Raw genomic sequence first — 16,561 nt, 5'->3', positions numbered from 1 at the left:
GGCAAGAATGGAACGGCAAGGATAGAGAGGCAGTACATGGGCTACTGAAGGGGTTACAGATGGAAGAGGCTGTACATAACATAGAGAAGGTTTTCTGGTTGGGCTGGTACAACAAGGACAGAAACCGACTTTTAAAGGTGGTGTTTACAAACTAAACCACGAAGGAGGACATTCTCAAAAGGAAGAGTCGTCTGCAGCATATGGAGGGATACAAAAAAGTATTCCTGCAGAGGTACAGGACGAAGGAGGAGAGAGCTAGGACAGCAAAGGCAAGGAGAAAGCGCAGGGAGAGAGGAGCAAACCAGGAAATCACAGCCCTCAACACAACAGTCCCAGAGACAAGAGGAGAACCCAAAACCAGCATCCAAGCAACACCAGAGGGGAGGGCAACACCACCACCCCCCTCTGCATAGAAACCCTCCCTTCCCCTCACCCTACCTGCCCCCACCAAACCCTCCCTCCCCCCCCCCCCCACCCCATTCTGACCCTGACACCCATTCCCCATTCCCATCATGTCCCCCCTCCCACCTTTTTCCCCCTGTCCCCCCTCCCCCTTCATCGCATACCCTCCCTATCCCTCCTCCCCCCTCACCCCGTATCCTCCATGTCCCCCCTACCTCCTTAACCCACACCCTACCTGTCCCGCCTTCCCTTAAACCCCCCACCCCAAAATTCTCTGAGACCCTGCAAACCACCTCACAGATCCTCTCACCCACGGAACAGCTTCCCACACCAGCACAATGCTTGCCAAGAAAGGGACATGAAAATGAACAGAAGAAAGTGAGCTTCAAGGCGATGTACACTAACATAAATGGGATTTCAAATAAAACAAGTGAACTTGGAGAATGGGCACTAGAAGAAAACCCAGACATAATAGTACTCACAGAAACAAAGTTAACGAAAATCATAACAAACACAGTGTTTCCTCAGGGCTACTATGTAGTGAGGAAAGAGAGAGAAGGGAGAGGAGGAGGTGATGTAGCTCTGCTACTAAGAGAAGGTTGGAGTTTCGAAGAGATGGTAATTCAGAACTGTGAAGGTTTCAGTGACTACATTTCAGGCACCATAGCAACTGGAGGACAGAAAATTATTATAGTAGTCATATATAACCCCCCACCGAATGACAGAAGACCCAGACAGGAATATGATAGAAACAACTTGGCCATCATCAATATAATAGAGAGAGCAGCTTCTGTGGCTAGCAGGAACGGATCCAGACTTCTAATCATGGGAGACTTCAACCATGGGAAGATAGATTGGGGGAACAGAGACTCACATGGAGGCCCAGACACATGGAGAGCTAAGCTGCTGGATGTGGCAACAAGAAACTTTCTAAGTCAACACGTCAAGGGACCGACAAGAATGAGAGGAGGGGATGAACCAGCCTTGCTTGATCTGATATTTACCCTAAATGAGTCGGATATAAGGGAAGTTAAGTTGGAAGCCCTCTTGGGAATGAGTGATTGAGCTGGGAATGAGTGGTTGAGCTGGGAATTATCACCCCCAAAAAAGAACTGGGAACCAAAGGGCTGGCATACCGAAAGGGAAACTATGAGGAAATGAATAAATTCCTATGGGATATACATTGGGACACAGAACTCGGAACCAAGTCCGTACAAGACATGATAGATTATGTCACCCAAAAATGTCAGGAGGTTGTAAGCAGGTTTGTCCCAGCCCAACAGGAAAAAACAGAGAAGCAAAGGAAGAATCCGTGGTTTAATAAGAAATGTATGAAAGCAAAGGAGCTGAACAAAACGGCATGGAGGAACTTCCATAATAACAGAACACCAGAAAATAGAGTGAGATACCAGAGAACCAGGAACGAGTATGTCAGTGTGAGAAGAGCAGCTGAGAAAATGTATGAAAATGATATAGCTAATAAAGCCAAGACCGAACCAAAGCTACTACACAGTCACATCAGGAGGAAGACAACAGTGAAGGAACAGGTGATGAAACTTAGGGTGGGCGAGGACAGGTACACAGAGAATGACAAAGAGGTGTGTGAAGAACTCAACAAAGGTTCCAGGAGGTCTTTACAATAGAAGAGGGAGAAGTCGCGGCGCTAGGAGAGGTGGCAGCAAACCAGGTGACCTTGGATAGGTTCGAAATTACAAGAGATTAGGTTAAGAAGCACCTATTGGAGCTGGATGTGAGAAGCTGTTGGGCCGGACGGAATCTCACCATGGGTATTGAAAGAGTGTGCAGGAGCACTTTGCTTGCCACTCTCCATAGTGTATAGTAGGTCACTGGAAACGGGAGATCTACCAGAAATATGGAAGACTGCTAATGTAGTACCAATATACAAAAAGGGTGACAGACAAGAGGCACTGAACTACAGGCCAGTGTCCTTAACTTGTATACCATGCAAGGTGATGGAGAAGATTGTGAGAAAAAACCTAGTAACACATCTGGAGAGAAGAGACTTTGTGACAACCCATCAACATGGGTTCAGGGAGGGTAAATCTTGCCTTACAGGATTGATAGAATTCTACGATCAGGTGACAAAGATTAAACAAGAAAGAGAAGGGTGGGCGGACTGCATTTTTTTGGACAGTCGGAAAGCCTTTGACAGAGTACCCCATAAAAGGTTGATGCATAAGCTGGAGAAACAGGCAGGAGTAACTGGTAGCGCGCTCCAGTGGATAAGGGAGTACCTAAGCAATAGGAAGCAGAGAGTTACAGTGAGGGGTGAGACCTCAGAATGGCGTGAAGTCACCAGTGGAGTCCCACAGGGCTCTGTTCTTGGGCCTATCCTTTTTCTGATATACGTAAAAGATCTCCCAGAGGGTATAAACTCATTCCTCTCAATGTTTACTGAAGACGCCAAAATTATGAGAAGGATTAAGACAGAGGAGGACAGCTTGAGGCTTCAAGAAGACCTGGACAAGCTGCAGGAATGGTCGAACAAATGGCTGTTAGAGTTTAACCCAAGCAAATGTAATGTAATGAAGATAGGGGTAGGAAGCAGGAGACCAGATACAAGGTATCATTTGGGAGATGAAATACTTCAAGAGACAGAGAGAGAGAAAGACCAGGGGGTTGATATCATGCCAGACCTGTCCCCTGAAGCTCATATCAAGAGGATAACATCAGCAGCATATGCCAGGTGGCTAACATAAGAACGGCCTTTAGAAACTTGTGTAAGGAATCTTTCAGAACATTATATACCACATATGTCAGACCAATCCTGGCGTATGCGGCTCCAACATGGAGTCCATATCTAGTCAAGCATAACACTAGACTGGAAAAGGTTCAGAGGTTTGCCACCAGACTACTACCCGAGCTGAGAGGTATGAACTACGAGGAGTACTACGGGAATTAAACCTCACTTTGTTGGAAGACAGAAGAGTTAGGGGGGGCATGATCACCACATTCAAGATTCTCAAGGGTATCGACAGGGTTGATAAAGACAGGCTATTTAACACAAGGGGCACATGCACTAGGGGACACAGGTGGAAACTGAGTGCCTAAATAAGCCACAGAGATATTAGAAAGAACTTTTTAGTGTCAGAGTGGTTGACAAATGGAATGCATTAGGAAGTGGTGGTGGAGGCTGACTCCATACACAGTTTCAAGTGTAGTTATGATAGCGCCCAGTAGGCTCAGGATTCTTTACACCTGTTGATTGACGGTTGGGAGGCGGGACCAAAGAGCCAGAGCTCAACCCCCGCAAGCACAACTTGGTGAGTACAGTCTTCTAGGCTTCCAGCGACACAGACTGTGCTACACAGTCTTCCTGGCGTCCAGCGACACAGACTGTGCTACACAGTCTTCCTGGCTTCCAGCGACACAGACTGTGCTACACAGTCTTCCTGGCTTCCAGAGATACAGACTGTGTTAGGCTTTGCTCCTTCTTCTAACAGTGACTTACGATAATGTCTAACCTCCTCATTCTAACTTAAGTCATGCCATTCACAGATCATCCTTGAGCGGTAACTGCTTCAAGTCACTCAAAACATTAATGATGCCATTAATTCTTATGTGTCTACTGTCTTGGTTTAGGTGTCTGTGAGGGTGCAGGAGAGTGAGGAGTACCAGATATTGGAGGAGGCGACTGAGCAGATTGTCCTCGGGAAGCGTAGCTCTTGTGTCCCGGCACAGGACAAGGTCGTTCACATAGTGAGGATCAAACCCCTGGTGATCGGAGAAGTCAACATTAGCGTTGCTGCCTTCGTCGACCATGAGTACTCGCAGCCCTGCGGCTCCGGTGATTCATCCATCAACAGAAGGTCAGCAAAATATTCCTTCTTTCCTCACTACTCATCAGCATTCAAGTCATGATGAGGATTTTAATAATAATAATAATAATAATAATAATAATAATAATAATAATAATAATAATAATGATAATAATAATAATAATAACAATAATAATAATAATAATAATAATAATAATAATAATAATAATAATAATGATAATACACAAGTAAATAATCTTTATGTGATAATATCTACGATAAAACCAATTTGAGCAATGTGGCAGAGTGAAGAACTCCATTACCTTGCCTGAGTGCATAGGGATTATCCTTTGCCCCTGCCAGAGTGCATGGCAGATTATCCATAGGTAATGGATAATTCGCATGCACTCTGGCTGGGGAGATGAGGCTGCAGAGTTGGGGAGCTTCATGCTCTCCTCTTGTTACGGACCCGAATCCAGCGTCTGAGCACGGAGCAGTGACGACCGCGCCATCTGTGGGTCAGCTCCCGAAACCCCCTCCAAATGGACGACGACACCTGGTGAGGACGAGGTGTACTGGCCACGAGGGCCAGTTTCCAGTCCTGTTCAGCTCACAACACAGCCGCTGCTGACCTCTGGTGAGGTGGTGCTCAGACAACAATGCCATCTATGGAATGGATACGTTGGGCGTTTGTGTCTGAGCCTGTAAGTGAGGTGCTTTTGTGTGTCCCTGTTACTGATGACGTGTCTGATTACAGAGTCGACCTGGGACTGCTGTAATGGAAGTTGGATCAGTCTACCCAAGGCAGCCATCTCGTCACCAAGTGTTTGCTGCAGCAACTGTGAGTCGCCCCCCCCCGGATGAACACTGTGGTGTTACCCTGCCTGTGAAGCGGCAGTTGAAGGATTGTCATACCCGGGACTGACTGGTGGAGACGCTTAACCACTGGGGTATTGTGGAAAGGAGAGTGATCTGTGGTATCACACGAGGCTCCTGACTAGGGCACGACCCTAGTATCACTCGTGGAGTGGCCTAACCAGCGTCGCTGATTCGGAACCTGCCAGCTATCTACTGGACTTGTGGTTGACGGCCTCCACGACAGTGCCCCCAGTGGAACTGTGTTTTGGCTGGCCTGTGGCCGGGGTAGACTCAAGATTCTCGAAGGATTCGTCGTGAGGCCACGAGAGCACCAAGAGCTTGGCACCGTGAACGTCCAGGGTCTTCAGAGGAAGACGACATCGTGTATTATAGTGTTGATATCCCCCCCCCCTCCCGTGTAATCGTTTATATCTTATTTATTGGTGACGGTAATTATAATATTAAGTTTTTGCCTTTCTTTCCCTTCCCCTTTTATTTTACTTGCGTTACGGATCACATCCCTTGAAAGCCACTACTGGCTTGGGGCCGGATACCCTTCCTCTAACAACATCAGAGTAAGAACCCAGTTGCGACCCGAGAGGGCCGTAACACCTCTGCAGGCTGAGGTTCTGTTCTTTGGTCACTGGTGGGCGGTTTGTTCGGTTGTTGTCTTCTACTTCTCTGGCCAAGAATGATTCAGGTGGTTCCCGGAGGGGTCCCGAGATGACTGATGCCTGGCAGGTCTGCGTGCTCCCGGTTCTGCCTCGTGGGTGCTATGTTGGCTGACCCCACTCCCTGGGTATCCCGTTCTTTGTGTCAGGAAAGCTAAGCAGCTTGTGGTCTGCCCTCAGGCCTCTGATATTCGTAAATATGCAGCTTTGGCCACAGTTTTTTCTTTAAAAATGTCGAGGACTTTGGGGCTTAGAGGTTTACATGGTTTAACCGGGTCTTGTGGGCCCAACACAGTGGGCTCAGTATCCAAGAACAGCGCCAATTCAACTCCGAATCAACGTCATCAACGTTTAATTTACATTGATAATGCTGATGCATCGTCGAACTCGCACCACTCTTGGATATCGTGCTCACTGGGGATTTGGTGAAAGTTCCTGGTCCCAGTCGGTCTTGTTTGACCTAAGACCTGCCGTTTCTCCTCATCCTCCCTGATTAGTTCCTTGTTTGCCTTCTGCTCTTTAGTTAGCTTCAAGAAGCCATGAAGCGGCTCCTCCCACAAAACTATCATTGAATATAATAAAACGCCTCGTTCTGGTGGCTCCCAGACTCCATCCCTGCCAGGTTAGTTAGTTCCTTGTACATCACTCCGAACTGACCTGCAACAGGCTCTTGGCAGGGGCTTCGAGCCGATTGGTGCCGGCCATAAGTATTAACGGGCGTGAGCTAGTTTTGAGTGAACAAATTGTTTGGAATGAATAGTTTGGCAGGTTTGATGCTTCATTTCCCATGAACTCTGCAGTTGTCTATCAAGTTTGACTGACTTTCTGGATCGATTCCTCAGTGAGGATGTTGACAAGTCACCTGCTTCTTGCACCTCACTCAAGAGGCCAGGTTCTGGCTTTGATCTCTATATAACATCTGATTTTTCTATCTACTCTGTGATTGTGAAAAAGTAAAGCAAAGTAAGGAAGAAAGGAGGGGATAAGGTTGGATAACATGGATAAAGTTGAGGGGGGAACTAAGGTAGAGAGAAGCGAGTGGGGATAGAAAACGGAGAGCGAACTGGAAGAGTGGAGGTAGGAGGAATGAAGGAAGGAGGGATAAGAAGGTGTAGGGAGAGTAGACAAGACTGTTATTCTGTTATACTATCTATGATGTTATACTATACTGATATTCTAAGATGTTCTGATGTTTGCTGCCGCCACCTGTCATTGAAACTAAATATAAATTCCACTTAAACAATGTGACAGGAGTACTGTTCAATTTATCACTTTCTAAATAAATTCCTAAGTAAACCCGACTGGTTAAGTGAGGCGAGGTGGCGCGCGAGCTCCTCTCATCAAGCCACACCTTCCCTCACTCACCTCACGGTGCCCTCACTCTCGTTCCTACCTTGTTCATCTCGTTATTTCTCTAGTCTTAACTCTTACTTGAGGGGACATTGGTTCAAAGAGAGGACTGAACAAAAGTCAAGCTTGTTATTCTACACATAGACATTTATCGAATCAAATTATTTGAAATTATTTCAATTTCCAGCAATTGATATTTAACATTTTAACATCCTAATATTTAACATAATATTGACCAAATTAAAAAGGGGGGGGGTCACCCACTCCATGCACGCCCACACCATACATGGCTAAATGGTTCAGACTCTACTAGCTTGTCACCACTAAGACACACTTCTGGTTTAAGACAATGCGTAACTGAACTCTTACCTCACTAGCAAGTTCACCCAGGGGTGGGTGATGGCTAATCACCAGCCCGGATGGAGGAGCTGGTTGGATGTACTCACCCTTGCAAAGGTTCCACTCTCACTGCTCAACCACCTCGCTGGCCGAGCCAGGGGTGGGTACTCTCGCAAGCCAGAACATGGCTTCTTTGTTGAAAGTACTGCCGTCAGCAAAGCTGTGCAGGCTCACCTCACCAACTACCACCTCGCTCTCGACTAACACGCACACACGTATACACTCACACACAATTACAACTCACAATTATACGTGAAAGAGTGCAAAATACTTGCACTGTTACATAAGTGCAATATACTTGCACTGTTACATAAGTGCAAAATTCTTGCACTGTTACATCCAGCAGGCCAAAGACCACTTGGTCTTCACCAGAAAAGATACATTTCATTACATTTAGCACATTTTTCTAGATTTTTATCCCTTTTTTGTAAAAAGAAACTCGTAAAAAATAAAATATAAAATTTTAAGAATAGTGAATAAGGATAAACCAGAACCTAGAGATTAGCACACTCCAAGAGATACACTTAATTGCTTAATTCATCCAATACAATCATAATAACTTTGTAATAGTTCTTCATAAACTAGCTAAACAGTATGCTAGTATAAATAGAACGAGATGATTTAAGTACTTTCCTATAATCGTTTTCAGAGACTCACTGATAAAACCCATCACAGTGGAGGCCGAGGGGTTCCTGAGAGAGAAGACCTGGAGCAAGTACATCTGCTCTAAAGGTAAGGATTTACCATCATTGTTGTGTAGCCGTGTACCACCCTCAGTGATCAGTGTGACTGTCACCCTCAGTGATCAGTGTGACTGTCACCCTCAGTGATCAGTGTAACTGTCACCCTCAGTGATCAGTGTGACTGTCACCCTCAGTGATCAGTGTGACTGTCACCCTCAGTGATCAGTGTGACTGTCACCCTCAGTGATCAGTGTGACTGTCACCCTCAGTGATCAGTGTGACTGTCACCCTCAGTGATCAGTGTGACTGTCACCCTCAGTGATCAGTGTGACTGTCACCCTCAGTGATCAGTGTGACTGTCACCCTCAGTGATCAGTGTGACTGTCACCCTCAGTGATCAGTGTGACTGTCACCCTCAGTGATCAGTGTGACTGTCACCCTCAGTGATCAGTGTGACTGTCACCCTCAGTGATCAGTGTGACTGTCACCCTCAGTGATCAGTGTGACTGTCACCCTCAGTGATCAGTGTGACTGTCACCCTCAGTGATCAGTGTGACTGTCACCCTCAGTGATCAGTGTGACTGTCACCCTCAGTGATCAGTGTGACTGTCACCCTCAGTGGTCAGTGTGACTGTCACCCTCAGTGGTCAGTGTGACTGTCACCCTCAGTGGTCAGTGTGACTGTCACCCTCAGTGATCAGTGTGACTGTCACCCTCAGTGATCAGTGTGACTGTCACCCTCAGTGATCAGTGTGACTGTCACCCTCAGTGATCAGTGTGACTGTCACCCTCAGTGATCAGTGTGACTGTCACCCTCAGTGATCAGTGTGACTGTCACCCTCAGTGATCAGTGTGACTGTCACCCTCAGTGATCAGTGTGACTGTCACCCTCAGTGATCAGTGTGTCTGTCACCCTCAGTGATCAGTGTGACTGTCACCCTCAGTGATCAGTGTGACTGTCACCCTCAGTGATCAGTGTGACTGTCACCCTCAGTGATCAGTGTGACTGTCACCCTCAGTGATCAGTGTGACTGTCACCCTCAGTGATCAGTGTGACTGTCACCCTCAGTGATCAGTGTGACTGTCACCCTCAGTGATCAGTGTGACTGTCACCCTCAGTGATCAGTGTGACTGTCACCCTCAGTGATCAGTGTGACTGTCACCCTCAGTGATCAGTGTGACTGTCACCCTCAGTGATCAGTGTGACTGTCACCCTCAGTGATCAGTGTGACTGTCACCCTCAGTGATCAGTGTGACTGTCACCCTCAGTGATCAGTGTGACTGTCACCCTCAGTGATCAGTGTGACTGTCACCCTCAGTGATCAGTGTGACTGTCACCCTCAGTGATCAGTGTGACTGTCACCCTCAGTGATCAGTGTGACTGTCACCCTCAGTGATCAGTGTGACTGTCACCCTCAGTGATCAGTGTGACTGTCACCCTCAGTGATCAGTGTGACTGTCACCCTCGACGGCTCTGTAGAAGGTGGACGATTTACCGGATGTGCATGTAACATATTTGAACAGTCTTCTCTCGTACATACAGCAATGAAGCGCGTCAATGACTGGGCAAGTACAACTCAAACCCAACTTGCAGGCATATACTTTGCCACTGAATTTTTAAAAGACAAAGGCAGTGGACTTATGTAATGTGACTCGCAGAGTGCACTCCTGGCATTGAACGCACACAGTAGTGACACCCAGAAAATAGTCAGTGATATTCGAATGAATGTTTTAGCTGCCAAAGAAAACAGATTTGAGATTAAATTCCTATGGATACCATCACATGTTGGCATCTCAAGGCATGACACTGTTGATATGCTTGCTAAGACAGCCTGCAGAAAACCAGTGGTAGAAATTGATATGGGTGTTTCATTAGCAGTGACAAAGAGAATACTTAAACAAATATCTATTGAAAATCTCACCGACCTAACAAATTCTCAAAGACCTGAAAGTTGTAGCATTAAATATTATGATAGATATCGTGAGGAGTCATTCACATATGGGACTAATAGAACAAGAACCCGGCATTGTGATGTTATAGTGGCCAGAATACGCCTGGGATATAGACGTGTCTGGCAGCTTTCTCAAAACCCAAATGTCGAGTACACAATGTGTCAACTTTGTGAAAGAGAAAACAAGAACTCTCTCGAACATTATATTGTAGAATGTTCCATACTGACTGACTTTCGCCCTCCTGGGCTAAGGTATGCTGAACTCTGTAATTACTATATGAGTACTGGAACACTTGATGATATATTGGACTTGTATCCAAGATTGATCATGTAATATATCAATCATACAATGTATATATATGATGTAACTATATAACCTGAGCTTGTAAAAGCACCTTCATCACCTTCAGTGATTAAGTGCTTAATTGCACACTAGTTTCTTCACCAGCTACCTCACCCTGTCAGAGTAAATGAGACAAATGTATGTGAATGCATGTGTGTGTGTATATATATGTATGTATATGTGTGTGTGTATGTATATGTATGGGTATAAAGTATATATGGAAGCTGATCAGAATTACATTTCACCTTTGTGCATGTACATTAATGACACTATGTAAAAGACACATCAAACACTTTATGTAGGGCATACGTAAATCTGTGTATCTATGTATTTACGTATGTAGGTTAGCTTAGCATTTTAAAAGCACCGAATCACCTTCTGTGGTTGAGTGTTCAATAAACCCTTGAACTATATGTTTAACACTTCTCTAACCCTGTCCATGGAGGATAGAAGAAAATGTATATATGCTGGTTAGCATTGTAAATGTGTGGCCACGTCTGTGGTAGAAAAAACCCCTCAGTGATCAGTGTGACTGTCACCCTCAGTGATCAGTGTGACTATCACCCTCAGTGATCAGTGTGACTGTCACCCTCAGTGATCAGTGGGACTGTCACCCTCAGTGATCAGTGTGACTGTCACCCTCAGTGATCAGTGGGACTGTCACCCTCAGTGATCAGTGTGACTGTCACCCTCAGTGATCAGTGTGACTGTCACCCTCAGTGATCAGTGTGACTGTCACCCTCAGTGATCAGTGTGACTGTCACCCTCAGTGATCAGTGTGACTGTCACCCTCAGTGATCAGTGTGACTGTCACCCTCAGTGATCAGTGGGACTGTCACCATCAGTGATCAGTGGGACTGTCACCCTCAGTGATCAGTGGGACTGTCACCCTCAGTGATCAGTGTGACTGTCACCCTCAGTGATCAGTGTGACTGTCACCCTCAGTGATCAGTGTGACTGTCACCCTCAGTGATCAGTGTGACTGTCACCCTCAGTGATCAGTGTGACTGTCACCCCTCAGTGATCAGTGTGACTGTCAACACTCGGCTCGTTACTTAAGCTCTAGGCCCAACTCTACATTGGTGCTTCACGCGGCTAACGACCAGATCATTTTGCATGATCATATGCCATCAGTCCCATCTCTCTCTTACACTAGACTCGGTGAGATGTTTGGTGATATTGACCTTGTCATTATACTGATAACGATAATTAATAATAATAAACAGATAAATCACACTAATGTGATATATATCAGAGACAATCACACTGGAGCTATTTAGTGACTGGTGACCAAGGCGCTGCCAGCCGCTTACTCCACCGCGGTACAGTGGTAAGGTCAGGCGTCGGCAGCTCACAGGCAAGGAAAAGGTGGTAGAAGAAGAATGCTTGAACAATGGGTAGAAGAAGGATGCTTAAATAGGGTACTGGAGAGAGGGGGAGATTGGAAAAGGTGTACAGGAGAGAAGGGGAGATCAACGGGGAGAAAGTTTGACATGGGAGGAGATGGGAAGAAAAGACGGGATAGGGGAAAGCGAGATGAGAAGGGGAAGATTCGGAGATAGGGGCGAGGGAGACCCGAGCACAGCCGGGTATCCTCCTTTAGTATATCTGTAAAAGAGAATGTCTGCTTGCTAGTCTATCTTCGGTTGGAGGCGATGGTTGTAATTAGCCTCATTCAACTTTCCATGGTGAATTGTTATTGTATGGTAAGCGTCAAAGGTGGATGCATTCGACCCCTCATGCCCCTCTTTAAGTTGGATTTGCTCCTGTTGCTACAAACACCGACTCTAAGGACAATCAAACCAATATTATTAATTTCATAGTTTGCTCACAAGCAGATTTCTCGGCTGTTACTGGATGGAGGGAGGTAGGATGGGAGTGACAGAGAATTAGGGAGTTGGAGTGAGGAGGAGGGGTTGAGGGGGGGGGGAGAGACCCGGACATCGCTGGGTACCCCATCTAGAGTTATATATGCAGTCCTCACACTGCTCTACCAAAATTTTGTTCCAGTGCTAGTCATTTTTTTTGTATTAGAAATGACCTACACAAGACTTGTTTTAGGAAACACTCATTGTATATTGTTTAGATATTTGGTGAAGTATATTTGTTGTTGTTGCAGACTTTGAGACTGGCGAGGACTCGCTGGAGGCGTGGGAGCTGGAGACCCCACAGGTCATGGTGGAGGGGTCAGAGCGAGGCTGGGTCACGGCCGTCGGTGACCTCATCGCTCTCACACTCGAGGTACTCACTCACTCACTCATGTTCTCTGTGATAGTTATGTGTAAACCTTAAACCATAGGGACTATCTTGTTGAGAGATCAGTGTAACAAGGTGAGCAATATCCCCCCATATGTTGGTTACATACTAACATGCATCAGAGTAAACATTAGTGCAGCTCAATACCATTGTCAGGTAAGATATTCTGGGCTCTCATATCACCTGTTTGGGCTTCATGATCTCTTTATAAACACTAATTGATTAAAATAAAAAACTATATGTCTTATCGACTTTCATGCTGGATACTATAGAACAATTAATGCTCCATTCTCTATTTTTATAAAATTTTGTGGTGTTCTTTCTTTGAAGTTAAGTAAATTAATGAAACAATTATTTTTCAAATATTTAGAACAATAATTCAATCTCCGTTTAAATATCATCTTATATAGTTCTTATAGTAGTCAGTTTAAATATAATTTTCCTTCTGATTTGACATCACAAGAAATTATTACACTGTAATTTCTTGTGAAGTGAAAGAGACTTGCTGATGACACTAATAATAAAGTGTTGCATGCACTTTACATACACCGTGTTGCATGCACTTTACATACACCGTGTTGCATGCACTTTACATACACCGTGTTGCATGCATACAACGGTGGATGCTTGGTGCATGTGCAACGGCTTCTTAACACATTATAACCCAGAATATTTCCATAATTCCTTGAAGAATTTGGGGAGCCTGATCCGGATGCCGTACGGGTGTGGGGAGCAGAACATGATCAACTTCGTGCCCAACATCTTCATCATGCAGTACCTGAAGGCCTCCAACCAGACCACCCCGGAGACCACCAGGAGGCTCCTCACCTACATGAAGACCGGTAACCTCATTATTATCTCTATCTATGTAAGGACAGTTAGCCAATATTTCTGGCTATGGTCGGTCTGAGGTCTGACAACGTGGGTGATGACTGGTCAGTACCTGCTGTCCCTCAAGCTAAGTAATGTTGTTGTTGTTTTAGATTCAGCTACTCGGAACAAAAGTTCCAAGCAGCACGGACTATGGTGATCACGTATTAGTCATCAAAACTACGGCCCACAATGGTTCCTGGACGTGCCCATGTTTATAACCTGAGTTAATGCTAAACGCGTTAGTTTACTGTGAACAAGTGTGGGCCGGAGTTTACATGTGCTTCAGAACAACTCTGGCTGCCTCGTCAGCAAACTCTAACAATGTGGTATACGTCTCTTATTGATATCGTCGTCAGGCAGAGAGCCCGTACTTGGGCTTATTCCAGGTCCCCCGTAGTCAACTATAGCTAACCCTGGTGGCTCTACTACACTTTAGAAACTCTCGAGTACCTATTTATTGCTAGGTGAGTACCTATTTACTGCTAGGTGAGTATCTAATTACTGCTAGGTGAGTATCTATTTACCCTAGGTGAGTACCTATTTACTGCTAGGTGAGTACCTATTTACTGCTAGGTGAGTACCTATTTACTGCTAGGTGAGTACCTAATTACTGCTAGGTGAGTATCTATTTACTGCTAGGTGAGTACCTAATTACTGCTAGGTGAGTATCTATTTACTGCTAGGTGAGTATCTATTTAATGCTAGGTGAGTGGATTTAGGTGGATTTACACCTATTTACTGTTACTTGATTACCTATTTACCGCTAGGTAAACATCGTGCGCAGGGAAAAAATATCCAACCGTTTCTGTTCGACCTAGAGAATAAATCCCGAGGTTATTAACCAAATACGTAGACCACTGTGCTAACAATAAGCATTTGAAACTACACGAACCAAACTAAGGAAGGGAATTATCAGGAGATAGCGCCAAGTCATCACGACTATATAGAACTTGGAAAGGGTCAGGATAAGGATTTGGAATGGGACGGGGGAAAGGAATGGTGCCCAACCAATTGAACGGTCGGGGATTGAACGCCGACCTGCATGAAGCGAGACCGTCACTCTACCGTCCAGCCCAAGTGGTTGGGTACCAAACTAAGGAGGTATATGCTAATTATCACAATGATTATAATTGATAAAATACCTTTAAAACGCCGAAATTTGTACTCTACTGTCGATGGCATCCAGAGTGTGGAACACCGCGGGGACCAGATGCCGGGTTACCACTTGATTGGTATCTGACTGGCTCACCGTTACAGCTGGCTCATTGTTACAGCTGGCTCAGTTAGAGCTAGCTCAACGTTACAGCTGGCTCGCCGTTACAGATGGCTCAGTTAGAGCTAGCTCAACGTAACAGTTGGCTCACCGTTGCAGCTGGCTCAGTTACAGCTGGCTCACCGTTGCAGCTAGCACAAAGGTACAGCTTGCTCACCGTTACAGCTGGTAGGCAGTGGCAGCTGTAACGGTGGCAGCTGGCTCATCGTTATTGGAAATTATAACAGAGTGTGGAAGTAGGCTACAGGGCAGACACAGCTTCAGAAGAGGAATTTCAAGATTTACATATCGTGAAAAATATGGTGAAGTCCAAGCTCTTATAATGGTAGATTTTAATCACTACACAATGGATTTTGGGTGAATCCAAAATCACAAGCCGAAGAGGAACAATTTCTTGGCCTGGTACAAGACTCATATTTTTTATTCAGCACGTGGTAGAGCCCACACGAGGCAGTAACATTCTGGACCTTGTGCTAACACCAGAGGAGGTCGTGGTCGATCAAACTCAGCAAGAGGAGAAGCTCGCCCCGTAATATTCTAAGATAGAACACAATTATAGAAACCCATATAAAGGTCTGGAACGATGACGTTCTAGACTGCTTTCGAGGAGTTCCTGTATGATGCAGTTCCTGTATCACAGAATGATACAGAAACTGCAAAATATCTCTTGGTAGTCAGGGACGTGGAAGTTTCGTGGGGAAATTTAAAAAATTTAACACTGAGCTTGGATCTGAGTGAGTACCAAAAAGTAAAAGTAAAAGGAGGAGGAGGTGGATGACGGGTTGTCACCAGTAGTATAACAGCAAGGCAAAACCTCTGAAAGAATTAAGAGTCCACCAGGAGGCACACGGGTTCACACATATAGAAGGGCTTTTATTTCTCTGCTCAGGGCACAAGAACAGGTAAAAGGAACTATGAAAGAAAACTTGCTCAGAATATAATGAAAGATCCAAAGTATATTTATGCCCACCAGAGAAGTAGAATAAAGACAAAAGACTCGATAGGACCCTTCGAAGATAAGTCCAACCAAATTTCAATTAATGATAAAAAGGCAGCCAACGTATATGAATACTTTACATCAGTGTTCACACTAGAAAGATTAGACAATTTAAAAAATACAAACAGATGTTTTAAGCAGAGGAAGAAAATGAATTAAGCAAAATTCCCATAACGTGCAAAACAATCAGGAAGACCGTCGAAATACCCGTCGAAGTCCTGGGTAAATACTGGTATGGAAACATGATTGTTGATTTGTGTTACAAATTTCGGGATACCGTAACAGACGTGTACGTCTGATCGATCCCACTTGATTGTTTCTAGTGCAGGTGAGACGTGTATATGGCTATTGGCTTTCTGTTGTTTCTTTAATTTTTATGCTTTTGTTATAAGAGCGTGTTGTAGCGACTAGTTAATGTATTAGTTGGCGATAATTACATTAGTGGCTGCCTGCAGGGTACCAACGGGAGCTCCTCTACCGTAGAGGTGACGGCTCCTTCAGCGCCTTCGGCAACGCTGACGACTCCGGCTCCACCTGGTTGTCGGCCTTCGTCCTCAAGTCCTTCAGCCAGGCCCAACAGTTTATTGTGGTGAGTGGACCTCCTCTTGGTGTGTTTTACATTACTCTACACTCAAGCATTCATTCTAAGCCAATTGTTTCACGCTAAGCTAACTTGAACTTCCTAGTGTAAATGGCGGTCAACAGACGGAGCCCAACAGACGGAT

The 16,561-nt window shown here is 45.3% G+C and overlaps 1 protein-coding gene across 2 annotated transcripts in view; it reads left to right on the top strand.

Moving 5' to 3' along the window:
* Nucleotides 1–16,561, top strand: part of LOC123751953 (alpha-2-macroglobulin-like) — a 193,965-nt gene that overhangs the window by 138,182 nt on the left and 39,222 nt on the right. For both annotated transcript variants that reach the window (XM_069314573.1, XM_069314572.1), the window contains exons 17-21: nt 4,006–4,232; nt 8,109–8,191; nt 12,557–12,678; nt 13,385–13,535; nt 16,292–16,425. In XM_069314573.1, the coding sequence (XP_069170674.1) occupies nt 4,006–4,232; nt 8,109–8,191; nt 12,557–12,678; nt 13,385–13,535; nt 16,292–16,425 (717 nt within the window). The remainder of the gene's footprint in view (nt 1–4,005; nt 4,233–8,108; nt 8,192–12,556; nt 12,679–13,384; nt 13,536–16,291; nt 16,426–16,561) is intronic.

The sequence above is a fragment of the Procambarus clarkii genome, chromosome 79, assembly GCF_040958095.1.
Source record: "Procambarus clarkii isolate CNS0578487 chromosome 79, FALCON_Pclarkii_2.0, whole genome shotgun sequence".
Classification (NCBI taxonomy): Eukaryota; Metazoa; Arthropoda; class Malacostraca; order Decapoda; family Cambaridae; genus Procambarus; species Procambarus clarkii.
The sequence above is the reverse complement of the archived record's forward strand: the minus strand, read 5'-3'. Positions and strand labels throughout refer to the sequence as shown.